The sequence below is a fragment of the Lonchura striata genome, chromosome 4, assembly GCF_046129695.1.
Source record: "Lonchura striata isolate bLonStr1 chromosome 4, bLonStr1.mat, whole genome shotgun sequence".
NCBI lineage: Eukaryota > Metazoa > Chordata > Aves > Passeriformes > Estrildidae > Lonchura > Lonchura striata.
Genome location: NC_134606.1, coordinates 35,670,965 through 35,698,938, shown reverse-complemented (window position 1 = coordinate 35,698,938; position 27,974 = coordinate 35,670,965). Strand labels below are relative to the sequence as shown.

Genomic DNA, 27,974 nt, shown 5'->3' with positions numbered 1-27,974 from the left:
AACTGGATTATGAGTTTAAAAAGGAGACACACAGAGGTAGATGATTATTAGCTTTAGGACCTAACTAATACATGCTGACTTCAAGTTTTCATCACATCTTTTACACTATTCTGCCATGTATTGGGAAGTGCTCTGGTTTTAATGAGACAGACATAGAAATGAATACTATGAAATCAGATAGTAGTTTTTAATCAGAGGCTTATACAGATACTGTCAGGGATGCTAAAGGTGTGGTTAGCATCCTATGTGTGTTCAAAATGGGCTTTAAAAATAGTGTTAACATACCCAAAAATGCTGGCATTGGGAGAAGGATGAGTAATTCAAAGTATGTGAATTTCTTTCCTGTTTCTTCTCCCTGAAGAGACTTATTGCTCCCTGACTTCCACAGAAGGTAAGTACTACTGTTTCCACCTTTCAGTAACAAAAAGCAGTAGAATTAAAGTCAGTACTCCTAAGAAGGGTGAATATTAACTTTTCAGCTTTCCCAGAAGCTATCAAATCTTCTTATGCTATGAGCCTAATTAAATTACCATGCAAAAAATTACTTCTGTTAGGCATGTAACCCATGAAGTATGCAGATTTTTTGCATAAATATAGCTGAGGATTACCCTAGATTCAGTACTGCTCAGGAGGTAGGAAGCTCATTTTTTATTCTCATTGCTACTCTATGACATGCTATATCTGAGAATATGTACTGTGAAACCAAAAGGCACATGTATAAAACATGATACAAACCAGATTATTCAGAATTGAATTGAGATTTTACTCAATGAAGGCAAGAAATTAAAGGTTTAGAAAATAAGATTTAATAGGCAAGCAGACATTTTAATCAATGCCAAAATATTCATCTTTGTATATACAGAGTGAGAAAATTCACATATATATATCTACAAAAGAAAATAAAAATATTTCTGAAATATTTTATAAATATCTAAAATCCAAGAAGTTAAAAACCTGTACTTCCTTATATGATATACAACATATTAAGTTGCACATATTTAACATTTCATAAGAGAAAGTTAATTCTTAACTCCTTATGGCTACATTTGTGATCTAGATTCCTGAACTGAATTCCTGGTCTGATGAATTCAAGATGTAAATAAGCAGGCATGGCAGTGAAAAGAATTATAACAAAGTAAGTCAGAACAACTAAACTATGCTTGGAGTACGTAGATCAAAACAACCAGAATGAAAAAAATTGGTCCCTACTACTAAACAATAATAAAAAAAGACTTTAGAGCAGTATGTTTTTTCTACTAATAAATACTGTTACTAGTGCTTATAGAATCAGAATAGTGTGGTAACATCTTCCCACAGCAGATTTTCTCACCTATCTCTTTGTTATTAGGATGCAAATGTTTGAACACTGTCACTGATCTAGAAACAACACTAATATTGTTTCCCCTGAAATTAGTATTTTCAAAAATTTTTCTATTTGAGAAAAACTGAAAGGAATTAGCCCAAAATAATTATTTATCTCTTTGATGATGTAAAAGGTGTTTGGCCATATTGGTGAAAATGAATTCCTTGGGATGCTGTGATCTTCATAACTTCTCCATTTAGAGTATCATCTTCAATTATTGTTATCAATCCCTCAGCAATTATTGATGGGCTGAAAAAAAAGTTATTTCAGAGTTATGATATAATAGAAATGTGAAAAGGACAATAAACTAAATCTAAATCTATATATCTGAAAATTTAAAAAAAAGGCATTTGAACAAATCTATTTTGAGGAAAAGCAGAGGTGGTATGAGTGTTTCAGGAGAGACATATATTCTCAATCAGGACATACATCTAAAGTGGCTACTTTTTATCATCATTTGTTTGGTCTAGTTTCTGATAAATGCCTGTGGACATCCAGCTGCCACTGGGCTTCCTATCAAAGTTTTCTCTATCAGGGAAATGAACAGAAGTAATTCTTACACAATCCTCTGCAGCTCTTTGCTGTTGATTTATCCTGCTTCTGTAGCAGAACTGACATACAAATTAGCATAAAGGATAATTTCACATGCTGTTTGCTGTGATCAATAGGTACAAAGTATTTTACATAAAGTATAGGTGAAACAACACAATCATATAATTTCCTTTGTATAGAAGCATCTTGGAAGGTAATTGTTAGAAGCTAAGAAAGTGTTAAAGAATATCATTTTATGCTTGCCATGTTCTCACAGTCTGTCCAAGCTGTCTGTTTTTGGCTTTTTTTGGCAAGATGCAGTGGGCCAGGAAACTCTTTGATATGATCCATCATGGCTGCTATTGTACTCTTAATCCAGTTTTGTCAGTTCATGGTCTGATTTCTGTCTTGGTTCACTTGACAATTTAGTAAAAATTCTGTGCAAATTATATACCCTCTATCTCACAACAATTTTGATTAAACAAATTCATGAGGGAATACCAAAAGCTATTAAAAACTAAAATCACTATATTTAACTTGTTAATTTGATTTAGACTTTGCTGGGAAATGGGAATGCATAAAGGGATATATCACTATGCAGATGGTGCTCCTAAAATAGGCTTAGATATTTGCCATTTTTTCTTTCTATACAGATAACACATTTGACAGTCTTTTATCTGAGGCAATATTTCCCTTCTGCTTAATTTTGCTGAAAGTGTGTCCTTGTTCTTCATCAACAAAGTGCAAAACCCACATAGTATCTGACTTACTCCATCACACCATAGAACTGCATCATATTTTTTATCTCATCTTTGTATGAGTAGTATTGTCCCATATTTTCTTCTTTATCTATTGACTGAAGAATTGGTGTGTTGACAAATCCTGGACAAATTGTGTTCAGTCTCACACCGTAGTTTTCCATGTTAGCAGCTAACTAGAAAAGAGAAAGGGGTAGGCATTTGTCATCAACATTTTAAGACAGTATTGTGTAAGCAAATTTTCAAAGAATGAAATTTACCACAAAGTATTTTCAGTCTTGCTAAGTAAGGAGATTTTGTTACTACTGATTGTTTTAACAAATAAGTTTGAAGCATGTTTTGTCTAGTAATCATATTAGATTACTGGGAAAAAAACCCACATTTATTTTGTTAGGAGAATACTTCTACAAGAAATCAGAACTCTTTCCATGAAGCTGGTTTTTTTTTTTCTTAATACTTTTTTGTTCTTAGTGCTCCTTAGCATGTCTTTGATAGTATCCTACAGTAATGATATAACTTTTCTAAGCAAAACCAATAAAAGGTTTTCCCAAATGTATGCTTCCAGTCTTATAGGGGCTTTTTAAAATTAAAATAAAACTCTGAAATAAATAAAATAATCTTTAAGATACTGTATTAAGATACCTTCCTCACAACAACAGAAATACATTATGTTCTCTATCCCTACAACTGTAATGCTAAACCTTTCTACTTGCTCTGTTGTCCCTGCCAAGGTATGAATCTATCACTGAGCATCTCCACTGGAAAGTCCCTGTGGACTGATTTTTTTTTTCAGGAAGCAGCTCAGGAACATGATACAAGAAAGAAGCACAAGTTGTTCTGGAAGAGGTAGGACCCCATGTTTGTGCTTCTACCGAAGTGTGCATGTAGCAAAAAAGTCTGATCAACATCCACATATGAGTCGAATGAACTGGATGAACTGGGTGAGCTGGATGAACTTTCTTAGAAGTAGCACAGAACTGATGAACTATACATGATATATCCAAGAATAATCATAACTGTTAAGCACTGTTTTCTATTTACTTTAACATTTAATGGACTCCTTTCAGGTATTATGTAAGATACATGTCATTTTCATGGCATGGTAGCCGGCCCTTTGGTCTGGGGAGACACGAAACTGAAGTCATAGGTGCACGGTATCAGACCTGCCCAACATCAGGCTGTAGTGGCTTTCCTGGTAAACGCTGTAGTTCTGTATGTTTATTATTCTTTTTTTCCTCTGCATTCTCGTGTTCCTTAAAGACAGCATTTCCTAACTTTTGTGCTTAGATGGTGATATTTATATTGTTAATGAGAAAACAAAAATGGAAAACTCAGTCTCATGTTCTTGATGTGTTTAATATGATATATGCAACACTTATCCACATTATTTATGTTAATCTGAAAAAGGAGTTATTTGTGTAGGGATGGGGGTATAAAATATGGCTAGAGTGTAATTAATGTTAATAAATTGGTTATATAATTTTAGGTATTTAATTCTGGAAATCAAATTGGAAATCTTATGTGAGCAGATTATCTTTAAGATTAATCTATTAAAGTGTAATTGCATTTTCTCCCTCCAAGTTGTTTTATCACACTGCTTCTTCAATTTAACTAGAAAGTTTTGGAGTTAGAGGTTGAAGCTTATAATATGGTCATCTTACATGCCCCATTCTGAATGTGTAATTTTTCATTTTCAGAGTATTAAGAGTCAGTAAGAATAAATAATGATGTGTTCAAGTAACTTTTTTACACTTCAGTGTCTATTTATCATTAAAAAAGTTATTGACCTGATTTAGAAATAAGGAAACCAAAATGTTAAATGACTGGGACAGGGTTCTGAAAAAATATTTTTAAAACTCGGATTAGAATTTTATTTTAGGATGCCTCTTACTGTCCTTAAATTACTTTACAACATCTTTCTTCTATGTTGTCCAAACCGCAAACTGGTCATAAACACACAGATGCCATGCTTATTCCATCTTCAGATTCTCTTTGTGAAAGGAGGGAACCTCCACTGCTTCATACACTTTGTTTTCTTTCATAAACTCAGTTCCAGTTGTGTGGCTATAGAGGAGGAGCACGAAAAACGTAAGCATGTTCCCAAGGGGCTGCTGACAACCTTTTGGAAAATGCATACTTACTGCTATGGACCGTGTGAATCCAATGACACCATGCTTTGTGGCACAGTACACAGGCTGGAATGCAGCAGGCATGAGTCCTTTAAAATAAAAAGGTAGCTGAATGAAGATGTGGCATAGTCCTATTTTATGATTACCTTAAACACACATATAGGTTTGCAGTGTGCATGAGTCCTTTAAAATAAAAAGGTAGCTGAATGAAGATGTGGCATAGTCCTATTTTATGATTACCTTAAACACACATATAGGTTTGCAGTGTGTTTGTGACAGAGATGCAACAAAATGGATTAATAGACATTTGTAAATTATTTTTTGTAATCTGGAATAGGCTAAGAAAAAATTAGATGAATAAAAATATGCAGGCAAAAGAAGTGATAGAAAATCGTAACTTCTAAAAGGAAAAGTTGTATCTATGAAGTATGACTTAAAATAGAAGACACAATCTGGAAGAAAACATTTAAGTATAAGATTTTTGAGACATCTGTGAATGAGTAAAGTATTTAAAGTATATTAAGGAGCAAAGTCTTTTAGATAGGCTTTGATATCTAAAGTGTGAACTGGATACCTGCAATCATTTACAGTGTGTTCAAGGAGGAAGTGTGGGAATAGAAGAAGCAAAATAAACATTTCTGCTAACACTGTAAACCTTTATGGTCTGAGTGGGAGAGCAAAATTTTATTTGTTGTAGAGAGAGAAGAGAGAACAGAGGTTTTGCAAGAAAACTAAGAAATTAATTCTGGTAAGTCTGAGTAGATGGCAAAAAGCTATTAAAGAAGAAATGACAGACTATAAGCACATATTCATTTCTGCCAATTATGCCAATAATTTCTACTGTACAATGAAAGCTGAACTGGACCAAATAGATGCTGTAGTTCCACCTGAAAATTAGGCCTTGAATAGCAAACTTCAGCCTGTCTGAAAGCTAGAGGATAAAATGTTTTCTTGAATGTGCTATTGTAAAATGGGATAGTAATTTTAATGCCTTAATGTTTGATTATAATGGAAATAATCCAAATTAATAACTCATATTTTCTTTATCTTTCATACTTCAGATCTTAAGGTTAAGGTGATACTTTCAAGAAGGGGTTTGACTTACCTCAGTGGAGATGAAGAATTCACTATCTATCTCTAAGTATGGATTTGCCAGAAAAATTATATATGCCAGACTTGTATGGGCTCTTTGCTCTGGGATCTATTTTGTCTGACAGAAAGAACTTCGTAAGACAGCACAATGCTCTAATTACCAACCTGAAAGCGTCAAAGTTTTAGCTTGATTTAAATGCTACCTTGATGATCCTGTGAAAGCAGCACTGTTAAATGATGGGAAATGAAGAACTTAATCTATTGTCTGATTGTTCTTTTAAAATTTTACTTATTTGCTTAGCTTGGATTAATGTGTTATGCTTCTGCTTAAGAATCCACTTTATGAAATGGCTTTTAGACTGTCTCCTGTGGGTTGTGATCACAACAAATGTTTAATATTCTTCTGTTGACTTTTGAGGATCACCATTCTTCAGATTATTGAAAACATTGGGATATTGGCACATTAGAAATAATACAATACTATTTTTAAAAAACCCCAAACTCTGAAGTACTTTTACATGCTCCAAATAAGGAAATTCTAATCAGGATACAGCTAACAGAAATAAAACAGACAAAGTCTACTGGGAAACACAGAGGAAGAATTGAGAAGTAATTTTATTTTTATTTTTAAACCACAGTAAGAAAAATCACCTTTTACTTGAGAGGGAAGTGAAACAAAGTCAAGAAATAAACAAAGGAAGGGCACAGCTCACAATAATGAAGTGGAATAAGGTTCAAAGACTTAAATGCCAAAGGTAGGAATAACTAGGCAGGAAGAGAGGAACAAATAGCAGTTTTGTTTTGTTTTTTTTTTAAACCAGTTCTTTTCTAATTGAAATTGTCTTTGCTGAAGTAGAGAACCAAGAAAAAAATCATCTCACTTTTGAGAATGATTACTAGTCTTAGATACTAGCATTTCTCACACAGAACAGTAACAGTCCTGTCTCATTTTTGTGCTTGGGTTCAGTACTCAGAACCACAGTGCAGGCTTCCCAGCTCTGAGCCGCATCCTTGCCCCAGGAGGAGCTGGGCCTCTGCTGGTGGTGTCCAAGGGGCTCTCCTAGCCAGCATTTATGATAAACCTCTGTGTACTCTGTGCTCTGCTCTGCCCACAGATTTGTTCAACCAGTGAGCAAAGGAGTTCCTGACATATTAGTTAGGGCATTCGTTTGTTAGAAAATCTGGATTCTATTTGCTGCTGCCATGAATATTTAATTATCTTATGCAAAGCAGAATGGCAGTGAAACAGACTAGAGACCATAATGCACAAAATAATGCGGTGAAGAAGAGGAGGGTGTTCAAATGGATAGTGATGGGTCAGTGTACTTCTGGAAAGTGATACATTTGTGTTTTAATCTCTCTTAGATGGGGAGGAGAGGGGTGCTGCCATGGCTAGATTTTTCTCTCTTTCTAGATGTTGCTGCATGGTGAATTGAAAATTACTTTGTGATGACTCAAGATGCTCTTTGGTTTACCAAAACCAGTTCAAGCAAACCAACAATAATCCTGTGCTCCAATGTTCACTGCTTTGTTCTATTTTTGTCAGTTCCTGGCAGGCTGAGAGAGACAGTTCTTGCCCTTGCTTAGATTCTACTCTCCTTGTTGGTGTCAAGTGCACTCTACCATTGAAGATATGGTGTCAGGTGTCTCAGTACAACTCCTTATTTTTCATAGTTTCAATAATCACATCCTGAGAAATTAATACTAGAGATGGAGAATTCTATCAACAAGTTTGAATTGTATCAGTAGGCTTTGCTGAAACCAGTATTTCCTTTCATTCCACTTTGAAGAAATGAAAGAACTTTGATAAAAGAGATTTAAGTAAGTTCCTTCCTTGAATAAGATTTATTAGCCCTTTTTTGGCCTTTCTGGTTTTCGTTCTGTGTACCCCCATGACATCATTTTAGTCTTTCTGAGTGCAAAACAAAGGTGAAACAGAAATCCTAGTAAAAATTCTAAGCTGTGCCATTTCTACAATCTTTTTTTTTGTAGTAGACTGAAGCCTGAAGGGAATAGCTTCTAATTCTTGTTGACGTCATTCTGGCAGATTCTGCTGAGCATTTTCTCTTTCACAAAGGGGAGGGACCAGAAGCTCTGTCATGATGCTGAGCTGAAGGGCTCAGTTGTACAGCCTCACTTGCACACTTCTGCTCCCCTGTATCACTGTGACAGAGTCCTTGCTTGGTGATGTAACCATATGATTAGTTTTGTTCTTGTAATACATATAGGATCTGGTCCTAAAAAAGCTTGTTTCCTGTGACAGGTACTTTAAGTATTTCTTGTGGCTGAAGCTTTCAATAAAGGGAAGGCAAAGCAGCTGTTTGCAGAATCTGAATGTTTGAAGTTGAGAGCAGTCAAACCACCGATATGGCTGTGCCACAGAAAGGCATCCAGATTCACTACACTTTGAACAGCCTCTCAAAAAAGTAGCATGATACTATGCTAAAAGATTCTAATATTTTTTTAAGCCCTCTGTGAATACTTAAACTTTTTTTTTGTCTGCTAAAATACAGCTAGATACAAATTTGTTTTCTGTGAAAATATGAAATCCAAAATCTTCAAATTATGAAATCCATCCAAACAAAAGTGTGTGCCATACTTTAATTCCTTTTGCCCTCTTAATTTTTTGCGAAAAGGGTACAGGTACTAGCCACCACAAGGTAAAAGACCAAATTAAGTCAACTCCAATGCAAAATTCTGCAATCATTGAAATTATTTTTTATGGAGCCAAATTTGAAGTAAAACACTTTTCTCATTATCTCAGTTTAGCAGAATTACTTCTTCTTGATATGAAGCACAAATCTAATAAAATTAAATTTTGTAGCTTTGAGACATAGTTGAGTACTTGTTGCACGTGCTCACATATTTCTCTTCCTCTTTTAAGTCTGGGGTCAAGACTAAAGAAAGGAAACCTCGCTACTGAATAGACAGGCTCTGGCTTTGATCCAGCTGAATTAACAGTTTTAAACATCCACTTCAAATAAATAATTTTGGTAGTACCATAGGTGTTTGGAAATGTAATACTGTAAGGTTTGATTCTGTTCCTAGTCCAAATCACTGGTAAAATTCCCAAGGTAATGTACTGATTAATATTAATGTAGCTAATTAATGTGCAAAGGAAGTATTATTGGATTTTACATAAGCATTATGTACAACTCTTGTTGTTGCTCAGAAAGACATAGAAAGGTTTGCTGTCTGTATCTTACAGAGAGCTTGAACAGTGGGGATCAAAACCACTCAGAAGTTTAATGATCAACAGAAAACACTTGAAGCTCTGAGAAAACACTTGAAGAGGATGTTAAGCAAGCCAATGGAAGTTTGTCTTTCATATACGGAATAAACTACAGGACTTAGATCTTCAGACTGGAAAGGAGAATTACAATTACAAAGCACAAATAGCAGTAAGTAAATAAGGAATAAAAATTAGTATTTGTTAGCTTTTAAAGTGTGTCTTTCCTTATGACCTTGGAAACAATTTTTAAACACAAGCCATGTAAAACCATACAAAGCAATGAAAATACTGTTTGTCTTAACAAACACAACAGCCAAGCCTTTAGGTCTTAAAAACAAAATAATTTTGTGTTCATTTGAGACCAGTTAGAAAAGGAATCAAGCCACTTGCTAGCCCTACCCTTTCTTAAGCACTGCCTTGGGCATCAGTGTCTCTACAAACATGTTTAATATTTTACTTGTGTTGATGACCTCTTGCACTGAAACAGCAGTCTCCTTCAGGTTAATTTGGACCAAATACAATGTCCATTTCAGCCTATAGAGACAAACTTGCTAGTAGGAAATGCGTCAGGCAGTATGACAAATGCTGAGTAAAAGGTATATGGAGTCTTTTAATAAGACACTCCCACCCTTTGGAGACCTGCATGCATTAAGTCAGATCCTCAAGATCCATATGCATTATGTCAGTAGGGTGAACTGGACTTTTTGTCACAAAAGCTAAGGCTTACAGGAGAACTTAAAACTACTCAGAACATCCACACCTGTGCACAATCAATTAACTGTAGCTGGTGCTATCTTAACTGGTGCTATCTTAACTGGTGCTATCTTAACAGCTTTTCATTGTTAAAACACATAGGAATATCCTGGAATTAAATGACTGGAATTTGGTCATCTGCACAGATGCAAAAAAAACCCCTCCAACAATCCTAGTGTCAGGTATCATATTGTTTTTCACAGGCAGTATGACAGTAGAAAAAGAACAACCTCTCCAAACAAAAAGGAGAGAATGCAAGTGCTACTCCACAAAATTTTTGAGGAGAGTTGTCAGGTGACTTCATTCTCCATGTACAGTGTGCATTTTTGCTGGGAGCACAGTGACTGAAACATTGAGTATACCTATAGGAAATGGTGCATAATTCGGCCTCACGAAGGGGCAGCATTACCCCCAGCTGATGTAGGATCCATAGAATTCAATTTTTATACCAATAAATTGAAAAATAGTTATAGAATAATAGAAAATTAGTGAGCAAAGTGCTTGCTTAAGCTTGGTGAAATATGAGTGTTAATTTTATGACTTCTCAAGTACGGGTAGATCACAGCTGAAAGGGCTAGGAACAGAGTGGGTGTATGACAATCTTTGTTAATAAACTAGGTACAGTCTAGCCTTAGAGATTCTTACATTTGTGTTACTCTGGAGTTGAATGGAGGAATTTACATCAGGCTCAAGACTTTAAATACAAGACTGAGAGGTTGGAAAATTACTGATTTTTTTTTCAATTGAATTGTGTTTAAAAATACAAATGAAATTTGCGGTTGTTTGATATTCCTTCTATTGCTACAATGAAAACCAGTTCAAAATATTGCTAAAGAGGAAAGTGCCATAAAAAGAACAGAAAGTAAGACTGATCAGTATGATTAATTTACTTAAGAAGAAAACCCACCAGAATTTGTTCATGCAGAAAATTTTCTCACCTGCCAAGGATGAGATATTAATGATTACTCCTCCATCACCTCCATTTCCTTTTTTCATGTATTCTAAGCCAAGGTAGGTTCCTCTGATCACAGATGTCTGGTATAGAGAGGAAGGAATTACTGAAGGTACTCAAAACTATTTAAATTATTTTACTGAAATATTGATGTTATTCAAAATATCTATTGTGCTTCTACAAATTGAAACTTGCTTTTATTGTGGTGCTTAGAACCTGTATTGCTTTACCAATGATCTTATTTATACTTTGAAGTTTTTAAGCACGGAGACACTCCACAATATTGCAACTCAATAACTGCAGAAGCATAATTGCAATAGACAGAAGTAATAGCAGTTTACTTATTTCTCTTAATAAGATATAAATAAACTAAAATATTGAAATGTGGAATAATAGCTGTGAAAGAAATGAAATAAAGAGTAAACAATTTATAGATGAAACTCAACTAAAAATATAAGTGGCAGATGAACTGATCTAAAACCCATTGTTTTTGTTGAGATAGCCTGTTCTATATTATAAAAAATGTACTGACTTTATCTCATTATAACATTAACACTTAAAACTGCATTAGGCTCAAGTCAAAAGAAATTCACACTTTTTAGGATTAAGTACCATGATATATTTCTGGTCCTAAGATATTAAAAATATGTATTATTTTCTGACTAAAGTTACTAGAGTTTTACCATTCCTCTCAAATGAAAGTTAGCCACCGCAGACAAATACAGAGAAGGTAAAAAAGACATTATAAGAGATGTGAGATGTTATTAGCATAATATTAGCTGTGATTTTTACAAACATTTATTTTTTTTAAAGACAGATCTTCAAGGAAAAAAAATTTTCTAAGAGCTATATGTATCATCTTGATTCCTTAAAATCTGTTTTGGAACCCTACTGCAGTCAGAAATTCTGCTGAGATTCCTCTGACAGAGCTTCAGACTTTTAAACTGACATGTCCAAAGACACACCAAGCCTTGGGTTCCCAGCCTGCTGGGGGAATCATGAGGGAGTTTCTCCCAGAAAGTCACTTTACCTGAGAGTGAAACAAATAGTAAGAAAAAGGCAGCAGATATGGTTCCTGGTGGAAGATAATAACTTTAGAGAAATGTTCCGGTATTACTCAATAGTGATGAATTCCATAAGTATTTACCAATTTCTTTTAGCTCTGTCTGGAAGAATTTAATATTTGCTTTACAATTTCTACTTAAAATGGAAAAATACATTGAGACACACTTTTAGTCTTTTGGAAATATTATTTCAGCTTTTAAATGAGAACTTCATTGGCAATTTATGACTTTTTAGTGCTATTTATTGACCCAAATAAATTTGGATGTCCAAAAGGTGAAGCATGCATGATTATTTCAATATTTTTGACCAGAGAAGGTCTGCAGAATAACGGAGACAGAAATTTCCCATTAAAAAAAAAACACATTGAAGAATCTGTATTTGCCTAAAACCTAATGGATAGTGACTGGAGAAACTTGGGGGGGAAAAAAGAGAAAAGCTTTTAAAAATTAGAATGTTAACTATTTTTCTGTCACTATCTAAATTCCTAAAGCAATATTGGAATAATTTTGAGATGGATATTATATTTCATTTTCATTAGCAGATATTTTTAGACATGCATGTTACAAACTATAAAGTAGTACTGCTAATTTATTTTCAGTTATCCCTCGTGATTTTTTGGTTTTACAAGGAATCGGGTTTGGAAGAGTGCATGTCCGACTTTATTAATATCACTGATTGATTTTTCACTATACATGAGGTTGCCCATTGACAGAGATACAACAACCTGAAACCTCATTACAAAGTTTGCTTTGGAATCTTGATAATGAATCAGCTTTTCTCATTTTCGATAGTTTCAGCACTTAATGAGATATTTTTATAATAATATATTTTCAGAATATCTATTTCCTGGAATAGTGTAAAACTCCACAAAATATAAATATTTCGAAATTCTGAAATAATATTTTAAATTTTTCTTAAAAAAAAATTTCCATTTTTTTATCCTGGAAAGTCTTGTTTAAGCTATCATTTTAAAAGAATTATTCTGATTAATTAAAAAAGGATGCTGTTGATTAAATAATTTAACAGAAACTGTCAAAAGAATTGTCTTCAGTATTTTGACACATACAAAACTAAATCAGATTTCTCTTGCATGTCCTGGAAAGTAGCAGAGGCCTTATAAAGGTTGATCTAGTGCTGTTTAATGTTGATTGTTACATGTAAGTTTGATTTATTTAAACCAAGATTGTTAATGTACAGTAGTGTTGCTATAAGACATACTTATTCTGAGCATAAACTTATTGGCACCTCAAGAGTGGAGTGTCTTTTCTAATATATATATATATATATATATATATATATATATATATATATATATATATGGGAGGCGGTACAGAAGGTATTTAAGGAAGAAAGGGGTTAATGCTGTCCTTGGAGAGCAGGTGCAGATCCTGTCATGCCCTGGAGCAGTGGCTCAGCCTGCTGAGCAGAAAAGGAGAATTCTACTTAGGATAATTAGCGAAAATAAATCAGTTGAAGAAGGAAGTAGCTTGGGGCTCCTTGAAGGCTTTTCAATTCCTTCTAATTCAGAGATAATAGAGCTAGATGAGTCCTTGGCCAAACCACAATTACAAACCAAGAAAAAAGTGGGTAGCTTGGCTGTCCAATCAAAATTACTGTATTGTTCTTTTTCTTCCTCTGGAATCCATTAACAATATTTCTTCAAGTGTCTGGAGACATGTTCTCCTTTACATAAAGGCATTGTGAGAGGTGGTCTTCAAGACAAATGCAGACTTCCATCTGGATATTGCCCCTTACACCTGCCTTGTAATCCTCACCTGTGATCCCCACAAAAACCTCACTGAGAGGGGCTGATCTTGGGTCAAATGGCTATTTATGATGTTTGGGCTGATAAAATACAGAATTATTCTGCAGGAAAATTCTGAACCACATACCCAGGGTGAGAAGAACCTGCCTGCACTCTCAGCAGATGGCATTTTTCTTCTATTGTGTGTTGGATTTCCCATTCTCTTGAAAGAATCCACCTCTCTCCAATCCTCTCAAAACATATGTGTTTTCTGAACCCAGGTAGAAAGTATTTTGGTTTTCGGTTAATGAAAATGTCTGTCATTTCCTTTCAATTAAATGAAAGAGACTAAAAGTATTTTCAGATTGTGCAGTTCCCCAGTTGTTCTTTTAAGACTAATAATTTAATCCCAGGCTTTTAGGCAACAATAATTTATAATTATTTATTAAATAAAAATTCTGGGAAAGTTACATTTAAAATTACCTAATAAAATAATTGTCTGACTCAGCTTAAGATGAAAATATGATGGGAGACTTTGTACACAAAGGCATTTTAGAGCTGAATTTTTTATGATTTCTTTGTTTGCACTGCATTTAGCTCAAGGGTTTTTCATAAATATGTCAACAAAGAGTGTCAAAGTAGTCAGCTTTGTAACTAAATGTAGGTAAATTAAAAAATGGTAAAGCTGACTCATACCTCTTTTTTTTTTGTTTGTTTGATTGTTTGTTTTTTTTTTTTTTTATCCTAAGTAGTATCCTCAAATTCAGAAAATAATCTAAATTACTGTTCTTCTGGATGTTGACTAACATACCTCAGCAACACTGCTGTTTATTTTTTTACCAATATTCAGAGTTTTACTACAGCACATAATGAAGATAGGCCATTAAGGTGCACTGGAGGTCTGAGTGTGCTCTCAAGGGAGGCAGTTTTACTCTTCAACTGCCAGCAGAAAATTTCAGATTCTTTTAAATAAAGTTATAGTGGTGAGTGTGGTAATATGTCCTATCATTAATTTACAGATTTAAATTAGAAGAGATCAGACATGCTGAAGTATCCTACAGTAATAAACCAAATATGGTATCTGACGTCATGGCAAACATTGCAAAATAATTGTGCAAATACTCAAAATATTTACAGTTGTTTTTGAGAATAACGTATCAGTAATCAGTAACTTATTCAATGATTTCTTATATCATTAAATTTTCACTGGCAATTTAGTCGCCAGTGTCAAAATCAGAACTAAAACTTAAAAAATCTTTGATTCTTCACATTTCTATGTGTCCTTTGGCTGTATAGCTTTTATTTTATCATTCTAAAAAAATCATGTATTGAAACTCTGATTCTAATTAGGTTAAGAGTCTTGAGGACTAATTAATTTTCTCCACCTTTAGGAACCAATGGCAGCCAATGTGTACAATGTTGTTCTATTCCAACATTATATTTGTCAGCTTTCATACTTTGTGTTTAATTTTAGATTTATTTATTAAAAAAAAAAGTGTATTTTGGTGATGGTGCCCAGGACATCATTAACCATCATCATTTTCAAGTGGCAATTGCTTTGAAAGTAACTGAGTACACAGTGCTGTTTTTCCTAGTGTTTCAGGGCAGCTCTTCCAACTGACATAGTTTCTCACAGCTATTTAATAAGGTTTTGCTTGCCACCACTTGTCAGATACATCTGGTACTTCATACTGAGAAAATACATCAACATCTTCAGTGCTGAAGATGAGCGCTATATTGATATCAAGGTGATGTGGTAATATGAATTTCTTTGAGAAAACAAAATAGTAACATTTTATGTAGGTTCCTGAACTAAGATAATTCAGTGCTAGGGACACTGAATAAAAATGAAAGAACCTCTAACTTGCGGTTTCATAAAGCAGGTTAGCACAGAGCTGGAATTTGACCCAAGATCATTTGCCTATCATAGAGTGATGTTGTAAATCAAACATCTAAAAGTCCTTTGTTAACTGTGTAAGATGAACTTCAAAATTCTGAAACTAAAAGTGCTGCTTGTGAATATCCATGGAAAATTTTAGCATTTTGCTGTTGGACAGGAAGCTGGGACTTTCTTTTTTTAATGTAGATTTTCTAGAATGTAGACAAGTTGGAGCAAGCAAGCAAGTTCCTTGATATTCCTATGTATAAGTTAGTTTGATTGCTATAGGAAATAAAATTTTAAGCTCTTGAGTATGAATTTCCAACTCAAACTGTGGAAAACAAGAAGTCTAGAGAGGAAGAGGCAGAAAGGAGAAAGGAATATATAGCAGGATTAGATAACTTGCTACAAATCGATAGCTCTTTTACAACGTGGGAATGAAACACTATGCTTCAGTTTTTTATGGTGCAGATTCCTTTACTTCCCTCCCCTCATTCAATACACCCCAACATTCCTGAAGGACATAGGAATAGTATTCCATTTTGATAACTGGTCTTACGTTTTTAGTTTAAAACCTTTGGTTTTCATTATACTTCAACACTGGTTACTGTAAACATGCATTAAAACCATAAGGTAAAAATTTAATTGGCTTATTGTGCTATTAAGGTAAGTAACTATGTCCTTCCTAGTACAATATGAACAGCAAAAATAATTACACCTAGAGGCTTCTTTTTGTACTTAGAGGATTGATCCTTTTTCTACTAATTTCAAGGTAAGTGTCACTTCTCGTTTTTTGGCTACATCTACCCCTAGGCACTTAGTCCTCTGACATCAAATGATGCTGAAGAATAGGCAAGTAAGCCATTGAGGTAGCCACTTGTTAGTAAACCAGTCACCTATGCCATTTCATCTACTACAGATAACATTGCTTGTTTTGGTTTTTTTCTCTGTTGCTAGTACTGAGAAATTATGCTTGCCATTGTCTCTAGTGTGGGACCTAGTGGTTATTTCCAGCTGCTAAATCCAGCTATGTGTCCAGGTTACATTACTTTGGGATGAAAGTTCAGTCCTTCTCATTTCTTCTTCTATGCTGGGAAAAGCCAGCAAGGTGTATGGACCAGAAGCAGGTTGCCACATACTCCATGTTATAGCTTGCACAGTGGAACAGCCTTTTCATGATCATCATGCCAATGTCACAAAAATAAATTCAATTAATCACTTCTGATGTTTGCTTAGTTATCCTTCTGTCTTCTGCTGAAACATTAATTGTCCTTGTGAGAAACAAGTCCCCGCTGATAAGCAAACACTAATTTTGCAAGGTTTGCTAGTTGCTGGAACATGTATTTCACCGTGAGCTATTGAAAGGAGTCACACATAAATATACAGTGGTGCATGATCTTTTCTGTAGTTCAAATTTAAGCATTTTGTAGGGACACACCATTATGTTGGTAGACTTCATTTTAGAAAAGGACTTTTATAAATGCATGAAATTTGTTCTGCTACTTATGGAAAGAAATTGTGCAAACTCACAAAAATGTAAAAACTCGGAATGACTGCATATTTCTACATTTTGCCTAGTAATGAAGAATAAGACTGTCATGCACCTGAAGAAACTTTATGTGTGCATTTGAATTCTACTTACTTCTGGATAATGCTTAAATAATTGAATCCCACATGATTGGGGTGTTTTGATATGCCCAGGTTCTGGCCTGCAATTTAAAGTTTTGCCAGAATGTGTTAAAGCCTGCAAAATTATCACATAAATAGGAGATAGTTGTGATTTTGCTTTCAAAGTTTTTCATAAATTCATTTGGGGAATTGGTTTAAACATATATACAAAATTAATTTTTTATCATAATAAAACAATAAGGTGGTCAAAATGCCACATAAAATACTTCTGAACTTTTAATTCAGGTAATATTTAAAATGTAAGCATAGGTACCAGTACTGTTACGCTTAACTGTATACTGCAGCCTACGTCAGTTTTCAGAAGCCTCTGACATTAGCATAAAAAAAGACCCTGTGTGTAATCTGGGGGATTGTCTTCAGCGTAAAACTGTGCTAAGTGCATTTGTAATGACAAAAGACACTGCAATTATAGTGGCCACTCTAATTAAAGTCATTCCAGAAAGCCACATCAACACAAGATAAAATTATTGAAGCTTCTTAGAACACCCAATTGTGTTTAAATAACATACATGTTCAAGGCTTGTAAAGATGTGGGCCCTTTTATTGCTTTAGGGATTTGAAGAATAAAAAAAGTCGGGTTATAAAATTTCTGGATCATTTAAGCAAAAATTTTTATGAATGCAATAAAGACTGTCATTATGGAGGACTGTAGGTAGGACCCTTAAGAATTTATGTGTCATACACCCTTTTGATATTCTGTGCACAAATCTGTGTGTGACAGACTGCTGAAACTACACAGGTAATATCTCTTTAAAATGGAATTCTTGTATGGTTGCCAAGTACATTTTTTTATGTGCCATAATAGCAAGAGTGTACCCTTGAATGGTTATCACTAGTTGAAGCCTCTGATGGTCAAGCTGATATCAATCAAGTAAACACCATGAGATTTGGAGTTTTGAGGTGAGGAATAGATGGCTTTGCTGGGATATTTAAGTAAAAAAAATAATAGATGTATTAGTAAAGTAATGAAAAGATGGATGTTTAGCACAAAATATAGCAAAATGGTGGAAAGCATTGCAATAGAAATATAATTTTAGTAGTCAGTACTCCTTCCTACACCCCATCCCCAGCTTTATCAGGCTGTCTTTTGTCGCTCTCAGGAAACTGTAAATGACCTAAGTAGGAATTGTGTTTTACTCCATTTTTCTTCAAAATTAAGTCCCACTTTTTGAAACTTCTTCTTCATGGTTTCTCAAGCAGTACTATCAGAAAACTTCCTTATACTTCTGTAACAACGTTCCTGAAGACCAACCAGTTCTGTGAACTGTTTTAGCCATAAAGAACACACCCCAGATGTGTTTGTTCTGATTTATCTTGCTCTGTACTGCTCTACTTTTGTACTTTGTACTTTAGACTGGGGCAGGGAATATTTGTTATATCAATATATAAATGAAATCACTAAGACAATGACTGGCATGTAGATTTTTTCCCCTTTTAAAATAAAAAAAAAATGTGCATAATGTGTATCACACTGTGTGGCTATAGCAGCTATTTCTGTTCTTAGGAATAAAACAAAGAATACTTAAACTATCCTACAAGAGGGAAATCGAGACATTTTAAAAGAATGTATTTAATATCTATTTTGCTACTTTCTACAAGAAACATATTTTATAGAACCAACCCACAGAAGATATTACATGCATCAGCTATTCTTTTTTTTGTTATAATTAAAAAACCAAAAATACAAAGTTTTATACCTTGCTTTATAGAAATTACAGTAACTAGATAGAAATGCTTATGAAGATAAGCTAGTTAGTTGACTTGGTGTTAGGGAAAGAATAATCAAATCAATAGGTGACTGGAGATATTTGGATCTTAGAGTGGCTTTGATTTAACCTACTAACTGTACTTCTACTCTGATCATTTTAGATGTTCTTTCAGTCACCACCATATTTATAAAATTTTTCAACATTCAACTTTGTATGAGGTCATTAGGACATTTATGGTAAACTTACATATATAATAAAGTGTAAGCTGTAAAATATTCCCTTAGAGAAAAAAAACAGGGGACTAACTTGACAGTTAAGCATAGGTACCTTTCTAAGACTCGGAGTTCAGATTTTGAGACTACCTATTGTCTGCTTCTGCTCAATTACTTGTAATAAGAAAAAAAGAAAAATAGATTCATGGAATTGTTTAGATTGGAAAAGACCTTTAAAATAATCAAATACAACTCTTAGCTGAGCACTGCCAAATCCATCACTAAACCATAACCCCAAGCACTACATCTATAGGCCTTTTAAATATCTCTAGGGATGGTGAATCAGCCACTTTCCTGGGCACCCTGTTCCAATGCATGATAACCTCTTTGGTGAAGAAATCTCTCCTCATATCCAATCTAAACCTCCTCCAGCCCTTCTGACCACTTTCTCTTGTCCTATCACTTCATACCTGGAAGAGGCTGTCCCCCACCTTCTTACAACCTCCATTCAGGTGATTGTAGAGGGTGATAAGGCTCCTCTGACCCTCCTTTTCTCCAGGTTAAACAATCTCATCTTCCTCAGCTGCTCCTCATAAGACCCTTCACTGCTTTGTTGCTCTTTTCTGGGAACACTCCTGCACCTCAACATCTTTCTTGTAGTGAGGGGCCCAAACTGAACATGGCATTTGAGGTGCAGTCTCACCAATGCTGACTACGGAGAGACAATCCCTGCCCTGGTCCCACTGACCTCACTATTGCTGATTCAGGCCAGGATGCCATTGACCTTCCTGGCCACCTGGGCTTAGCTGGCTCATGCAGCTGCTGTTGACCAGCACTCCCAGGTCCTTTCCCAATGGGCACCTTTTCAGCCACTCTGCCCTAAGCCTGCAGCGATGCATGAGGTTGTTGTGACCAAAGTACAGGAGTCAGCACTTCACTTTATTGCAGAGCCTTCTGACCCCTCAACAGATCAACCCCCCACCCAGCTTGGTGTCTTCTGCAATACAGTAGGAGGAGGATCTCATCATCTTTTGTTTGAAACTCTTGGCATAAAAAAATTATTAAGATATCACTCTAAGTGAAGATATTTACCTTGACAAAAAGCATCACAGTCAAACATATTTCTCACATGGACTTTAGTATTTCCAGTGATGACTAATTATCTCTGCTTGCAAATTTGACAGTTGCCTACATTAACTTGTATCTTGTTAAAACCAGGCAGAATAGTAAAGAGAAATAAGTCATCTAGAATGCAGCCTTCTTTTACATTCAAGGCATCTGTACTAAGAGATAACATATGTTGCCTATTGCTGAAGATGAAAAACTACTGTTACTTCACAATATGAAGTTTCTTAATGTTCAGTTTTTTGGAACATTTTAGAAATTAAATAAAGAGGAAGAAATATGTACTTAAATCTTGAAGAATACATAAGGCATAGATATAAAAACAACAAGAGAAAGGTGTTATGAAACTTAAATACTTTTTGTTACAAATACTAATTTTCTCATTAATTTTTCTGTAACTTGTCTCATATACAGATTATATTATTTGTTCTGGAGTTATTTTGTTAATTTGTTTTTTTGGAGGCATTAGTATTCAAAGATAGGTATCTTTGTCTTTAAAGTTTTTGACAAAAACACACCTAATTTTCATATTCTGAGCTTTCTTGTTGCACAACAAATTTCAAATGAGAAAACTCCACATTTTACTCTTCAAAGCTTCCTTTTGCTACTTCCTTTGCAGTAAGTATGATCATGGGGTGACTTGTTGAATCACCATTGAATTAGGACTTCACAGATGGTAGACTACAAGCTGAATTTCATTAACCTAGAAATTCTATTAATGCTGTAAAAATTATTCTTTGGAGCTTAGATGTTCTAGTGGTGTACTTGACATTAAAAACTTTTCAGCTGAGGAACAGATATTGTAGTTTCATCTGATGAGATACCAGATAATATCAAAGTGGTAAGAGTTTGCTTGAAAATTAATTTTACAGGCTTGTTGAATGTACTGGATTTTAGGGAGTAAGTGTCCTTAAGTAGTGTGCTCCTACCAGTGATGATGGTGGAGGGGCCTGTATTAAAACTCAGATTTTATACTGCCATGTGGTGAGGAAAGTGTGGAGGTCTTGGCTGAACAAATTTACTTGTAGTATCACCAAATGGCAACTCTATTGCGGGCCAGCTGAGCCTCATAAGTAACTAAAATGTTCTAAAACGTTCATATAAACAGACTGGCCTACTGTGGATGCAGCTCTACTGCCTTGGGCAGTCAACTCTTACACCTATTTGGGAAATAATTAGATTTCCTAGAAAGGGAATGTTTGGTGATAGTCCAAGCACCTCTACACAGTGCTACATGTCTCAGATAGACAATTTTAGGGACCCACCACACACTAGTTATGTGGTGATTGTTTCAATAGCTGTACTTGTCAATCCAATAATTAATGTTCTGTCATCTGGCAAAATCTACACAAGCCATGGGCTGTTAACTGTATTCCAGCATTAAATACTGAAATATAGACAGGAAAAAAGAGATAATGCTTACCAAGTTAATTTGTATAGTGCTTTCCCAGTCCTTCTCATTGTTCACTCCAGCATTATTAACCACAATATCCAGCCTTCCAAAATGTTCAGTTACTTTTTTAAAAGCACCTATAGTAAAAGATCCAAGAGACACATTTCTTAGAACTTTGGAAAGTAAGATATAAAAATACAATGCATCCATAAAAATTAAAGTTTTATTAAGTATACCAGTATGTCTTTGTTATTTTCTTAAACATTAGTGTGCAACATGCAATTGAATACTTTATCCAACATGCACCAACATCAGAAATATTTAGGGAAAGTGAGAGGATTAAGATAATGTTGTTTCCTTTTCATTCAGTTTGATAAAGTCTGATAACAGGAGCTGTAAGTTCTTAGCACTTATATATTTTGTATTAGATAGGATGTTTGGCACCCCAATTACAAAACTTAGGCATTTATAGCTTGCTTTGTAGCAGTTTGGTATAGCTAGTAAAGTCAATATTTGACACCATCTATTTTTAATGAAAAACAAAAGCTTCAAGTGTTCAGAAAAAAATTCTTAATTCAATCCAAATTTAGCCTAAGAACACAGTTTTTATTTAATGAATACCTGACATGAATATTTCAACTACAAATAATTATTCATGATTCTTATTTACATGTATCTATTTATGGATAAATTGTTATATATCCTACTTCTCAGGTAACTTTAATAATGCGTTTCTCAAATTCAAATCTTCCTTTTTTTCTGAGGATAAAAATAGTGACCTGTCTTCCAAAGAATTTCAAAATGAGAACTGGGAAACTTCCACAATGTGTTTTCCCAGGTGACAGTATTAGAACTGAGATAAAAGATTTGTATAGAAAAACATGATGATGTCATAATGAGGAGCAAACTTCTCAAGCCTGGCTCTGCTTTGACAAGATGGATGAGATGACTTCCAGATGTTCATTCCAGACTAAGATGTTTCAGGACTGAGGACATTTTCTGACATGTATATATAACTTACTTGTTTTTCCCTCCAAATATTGCTCCTTGGCACTAAATATTTACTATTATGCAAACCAAGACACCACCTCCCCAATATTATTTTAAAAATCATGGTTTGGTATTTGACTCAAAATCAACAGTATTTCAGGTATAACAAAATTACGCTTGGTAGGCCTTCATGAAGTTACTTCAGTGAAAGGTGATCACAGGACCATCTTCCTTCTCTGGTCTTTAGTGCTTGTCCCTTCAGGTCAATCAGTTGCATAGCAGCAGCTTCCAAACATCTATCTTTTTCTGCAGCAGTTGCAGGGGTTTACAAAGTTTTTCCTGCACTAGCCTTTTCTTTGCCTCAATGCTACAGGTCCATCATAGTCATAATCTTGTGATCAAAACAAGAGCTGGGCAGCTGATGGGACAGGTTTTATTTGTCTAACTGCCTTTATGGTACAGATTTTTCTAATATTCTTATCCTATACTAGAATATTGTAATATTAATAAATCTTCTGGTTTGGTCTGTCTGCCTTTTTTTTCTTTTCTTATGTTTGTTGCCAATTCATTCTCTGATTTCTCAACACTTCTGCCACTTATTTTTCCAATTCTCCATCACCAAGGACAAATGAAAACCTTTGGCTTTATTAGAAGCAGAAGTGAGTATTTAACTTATTTTGAAGGAGTAAAATAAATACAATTTGGGTGCTTATTTATCTTCCAAATTTTGGAAACTGGCTAATTCCCTTTTAAGCCCTCTCTAAATAACATCTTTCCTAAGAAAGATGTTTTTGAAGATTCTATTAAGAACTAGAATCTTCAAAACCCACCATGGATAATAGTTATTTTGCAAATGATTTTTTAATTAAATTTACACAGGCTTGACTAATTGTAGTTTTCTATTTTACATATTGTGAAAAGACCAGATGTTTTTTGCATATCTGTGTTTGGAATATTTCTGGTAAAAGTTTATCTGCCTACAGTAATCCCATCTTTCGCCTATCCACAAGAAGAATCTTGTAAATCCTTAGTGAAGTTGTCACCTACACATCAGCATAAGCTGATTTATTCTTCCCTCTTCAAACATAGAATAATTCTGGGTTTTCATTGCACATTAATTAGTGCTTATGGAACCATAAAAAATTAAAAGCAGATGTTGTTTGAAATATTAAGTGGGGAAGGAAAAATTAAGAGAAGGATCCATTTTAAAGGAAAGGTAAGAAAAATAATGGAACCACAAACACCAGTTCTATGTGAACTTCCTAAATGTCCCTGGAAGGCAATAGTAAATATGGTGATTTTTCAAAAGCGGGATGAGATAGGAGATTTTTGTGGGGGATTAGGTGAAAGAACCACCAGATAAAAAAGTACAGGCAGGACTTGAAATTAGATTAAGCAGATGATATCTTGCCCATAAGCCTCATGTACTTAGAAATACTAGTTCTAGTACTGGGACTTTCTTCCTACTGTAAGGAATAAAGTCAAAACAAAGAGGAAGTTCATTCACACACGTGATCTTTAATATAAAGTACAGGACTTGATTGCTCTATTCCTCTGATAAAACCTTTAAACTGTAAATGTGAAATTAATCTAAATATGTGAAGTAGTAGCTTGCAATTGCAAGTGGAAAAATATGAATATAAAATAGTTAAAAAAACAAAACCAACAAAAACCCCCACCAAAACCAGCTCAGATCCCAAAAGGATTGTGAGACATGATTGCAAATTTATGGTAAGAAACCTGTGGCAGGATTAATGCAATGATCAGAGAGGCATTGGCAGCAGCAGCTGCCTGTTCTTGCTCTTTTTCTTTGCAAGGGCCACTACCAATTTTACTCTGATTGTTTTTTCCCTACTACCTTGTTCCAAAAACTCTCTTGCTGACCTGTCCTACTCACTCCAGCTCCCAGTTCACGCCCTGTTGGTCCTGCACTCGCCTGGCACTAAAGAAAACCAGGAGATGTGGGAGACAAGGCACACTGAGGTAACACCCACACAGCAGCACATGCTACTCCTACCCCTAGGATGCTTTTTCTTGCTCCTTACTCCTCCCATTTGGAGAAAAAGTCAATCATCAACCTAGCTGATAAAAACTTTGCTGATTACAGCAGATCCCAGACTTAAAGTACAGCATCTTTCTTACAAATAGACAATGTAAAGCTATAGAATTAGGAATGCAATGTTGGAACAGTGGACAGTACTGCTGAATTCTGGAATACCAGCAATGTTTTCTGAAATGGCTATGCTCAATGATCACTGTTGAGAAAGTGATCAGTGAAGTGTAATGAACAAAAACAGACCAAAACTGTTAACATCTAGCATGGCAGAAATGAATCTGGGGAAAAGGCACTGACAAAAGGGATGTCAAAATATAAATCTGAGTCACTACCTATGAATGTAACATTTAATAATGAAACTTTGATGAAGTGATGTGCCTATTATAAAATATTATGAAGGTACATCAATGTTATGTGATACTCAGTAGGGAACACTCTTTATCCACTAAGTGAAAACAGAAATGCAAATCATTCATCAGGGAAGCTGCTTTCATTCCATCTGCAAAATGTGTGTGCAATGCTATTACCCTATAGTTAACCTCATGATAAAGCAGCGTGCCACTTTTTGCCAGTTCTTTCAGCTGTGGCCGCACACAATGAATGTAAGCGTGCTGTATGTATAGAGTGCTGCAACTCGACACAGAATTTATTACCCCTGTGACGAGGGAATGCAGCTTGGAATCTGTACTGAAACCTCATAAAAAGCAAGTCTGAGCTTTAAAGTTTATATATATATTACTCATAAAACAGCAATTATCTTCTGCAGAGGTTTTAATGCAAAAATATCACCCACAACACTCAATGGAGATGACTTTGGCTTTTCTTTCCGATGTGCCAAGGAGCAAAGTGAAATTGTGGTAGTAATGCTGGTAGCAGTATTTCACATCTGCAGGCTGGGGAAGGAGTCGGTTTTGAGTCAGTGCCAGAAGCGATCGGGAGCAGGCTGTCCCGCGGCGCTCACTCCGCTGAGCGCTCACCGGTGCCGCAGCGCTCAGCGCTCCCTCCTACCTTTCAGCTGCTCCTGATCCGTCACGTCGCACTGGATGAACAGCGTCCTCTGCGCTTCAAACTGCTCGTCCAGGGCCGCCTTGCTGTCCCGTCCGGCCTCGGAGTTGCGGTCCAGCAGGGCTACCTGAGCGGGGCGGGAGGAAAATGAGCGGCTGGCGGGAGGGCGGATGGACAGACGGACAGGTCGCCCGCCGAGCCGAGCTCCGGGGGCCGCCACCGCCCTGCCCCCGCGGGTGCCGGCTGCAGGCAGAGGGGAGAGAAACTTCCCGGGACGTACCTTGGCACCCTTGCCCAGCAGCGCCTGGACGAAAGCCCGGCCGATGCCCTGCGCCCCGCCGGTGACCAGAGCCACCTTCCCATTGACGTGCATGGCCGCCGCGCTCTGCCGCCCGCCCAGCCCGAGCAGCCCAGCGCCGTGTCACCTGCCCGGTTTCCTTTCTCCCTCCTTCGTGCCCTCCCTCCTGCCCTCCCTCCTGCCCTCCTCCTCCTGCTGCCGCCGCTGCAGCGGCTCATTCCCCCCCACTCCCCACTCGTGTGACTGAGAGCCTCCCGCAGCTGCCTGGGCGGGGGGAAGCAGGGGCGGAGCGGGTCCTTAAATCGTCCTCCCGCTGGATGAACTCTGGAGGGTAAGAGCCAGAGAAAAGCCCAGCTTCATCCCCTCTTCCCGCCGCCAGGCTTTCCAGAGGGGACAGGCTCGCGATGTGCCCCGGAGAAAGGGTCCCAGGGCAGCTGCAGCTCGGTGGAGAGGGCGATTTGTGCGTGCGTGTGTGTAAATCGCGTGAGAAGCTGCTACAAGCTTTGATAAGGGCTGTTGGCAGCTCCTGAGCCTGTGTGAGTTTTGGCTGGCCCAAGTCGCATGAGGAATAGGGTGAGGACAGCCTCAAAAAAAAAAAAAAAAAAAGACACTTTTTCTCACTTTAAAACAACCCACCACCCTTCTCCCTCTCATTCCCCTAGTAGGCAGAATCTGTTTGCATGAAAAAGCAACCATTTAATGTTACAGATATTAGACATATCAAGATAAGTGCTTCTGAGAAATTTTCAGGTCTGTGGTTAATGTAGCTTATACCTTAGAACATATTTAACTGCTTTTATAGCTTATAAGCCAAATTCTGTCTGCTATATTATGAGAACTGTATACAACTAAAATTCCTCAATACAAATGCATATGACCATACAGTAGAAATAAGAGCACCCTTAATCATGTAAAAGCTGAAATAAATGCTCTTGTTCATTAGCTTGTTACGAGATTCACAAATTTTATCCCATAGAAAATGCAATGTTGTGGAGTGTTGGCTAGGCAGGAAAAATCCTTTGTTTCAGCCCTAAGCTCTATAAACATATGCATCATGCAAGTGTGTATATATATTAACACACATGCTTGTCTTTGATGTTCTCTGTTTTCTTTTGCCTGGTGTATCAGGTTTAAATTTTTTACTTGTGCTTTCAAGGCCCTAAAGTACTCTGACTCAGACTACATCTCTATCATTAATGCCTTGTAATTTCTCCTTGTTTCTCAGTAACAGTGTTCCTATTTTGCCCTCTCCTATCCCTCGTCTGTTTTCTACTACTCTGCTTTTATCTGTGGAATTCCCTTCTTTTGTATTACCTAGAAGAAAGAAATTATATCACTCCTAGCACCCAGCAAGCTGTTAGAGAACCACTAAGGTAGCTATGTTACCTAATTGAATAAATCAAATAACACAAGATCCTGTTATTATAACCTTTGTCCTTAAAAATGTGAACTAATATAACTCAGCTGCTAAATTAGATCACAGCCATCAAGTGTTCATAAAGATCATGATTCACATTCTTCAGAAAAGCAGTCAAAGGTGGCCTCTGGGATAAGTGATTTGTTAGCATATGATACCTGTGTTTCTGAGAGGACTCCAATTTGCTTTGGAGTTGTGAAAATTGTGCCACTCAAAGTGCCATAATGAGCTCTGTACCAACCAGCTGAGCCAGCTTCCCTAATTTGTTGGGACACAAGTACAGTGCCAGGTTAAAGTCACATCATGAGAACATTATGAGATCAGTATTACCACATAGGGACCTAACAATAGCATTGCAATAATCTTTCACCTGCAATTTAGGCCTGATACCCACTTGCCTCTCCTTTCCCTTCCTTCCCTCTTCTATGGCAATGATCAACATCTGTTATCGTCTTTATTTCCACAATGAAATTTTTTTAAAGAGCTATGCAAAGGAAAAGATCAATAAACCCCTCTGTATTCCAAACAGTTGTAGTTGGAATGACTTTTGGCAAGAGTTTTCTAAATTGTTGATAATTTGGC

General features: G+C 36.0%; 1 protein-coding gene across 1 annotated transcript; it reads right to left on the bottom strand.

Annotated features, from left to right (window-relative positions):
• Nucleotides 1-790: 790 nt before the first annotated feature.
• HPGD (15-hydroxyprostaglandin dehydrogenase) lies at nt 791-26,405 on the bottom strand. Its single transcript, XM_021551246.3, has 7 exons — nt 25,958-26,405; nt 25,681-25,804; nt 21,657-21,763; nt 10,797-10,893; nt 4,794-4,870; nt 2,665-2,828; nt 791-1,612 (listed from the first exon to the last, which is right to left on the bottom strand). Exons 1-7 carry the CDS (start codon nt 26,048-26,050, stop codon nt 1,474-1,476), a joined length of 801 nt encoding a protein of 266 aa, XP_021406921.1. The 5' UTR covers nt 26,051-26,405; the 3' UTR covers nt 791-1,473.
• Nucleotides 26,406-27,974: the final 1,569 nt, after the last annotated feature.

What these genes read in the sequence shown, in the direction of transcription:
- HPGD (XM_021551246.3), bottom strand. Translation starts at nt 26,050, where the DNA reads ATGCACGTCAATGGGAAGGTGGCTCTGGTCACCGGCGGGGCGCAGGGC. An exon ending in TGCTGGGCAAGGGTGCCAAG is followed by an intron (nt 25,805 to 25,957) that starts GTACGTCCCGGG and finishes CGCCCCGCTCAG; the next exon opens with GTAGCCCTGCTGGACCGCAA. An exon ending in GATTCACACGGTCCATAGCA is followed by an intron (nt 2,829 to 4,793) that starts GTAAGTATGCAT and finishes TCTCTTTTCTAG; the next exon opens with TTAGCTGCTAACATGGAAAA.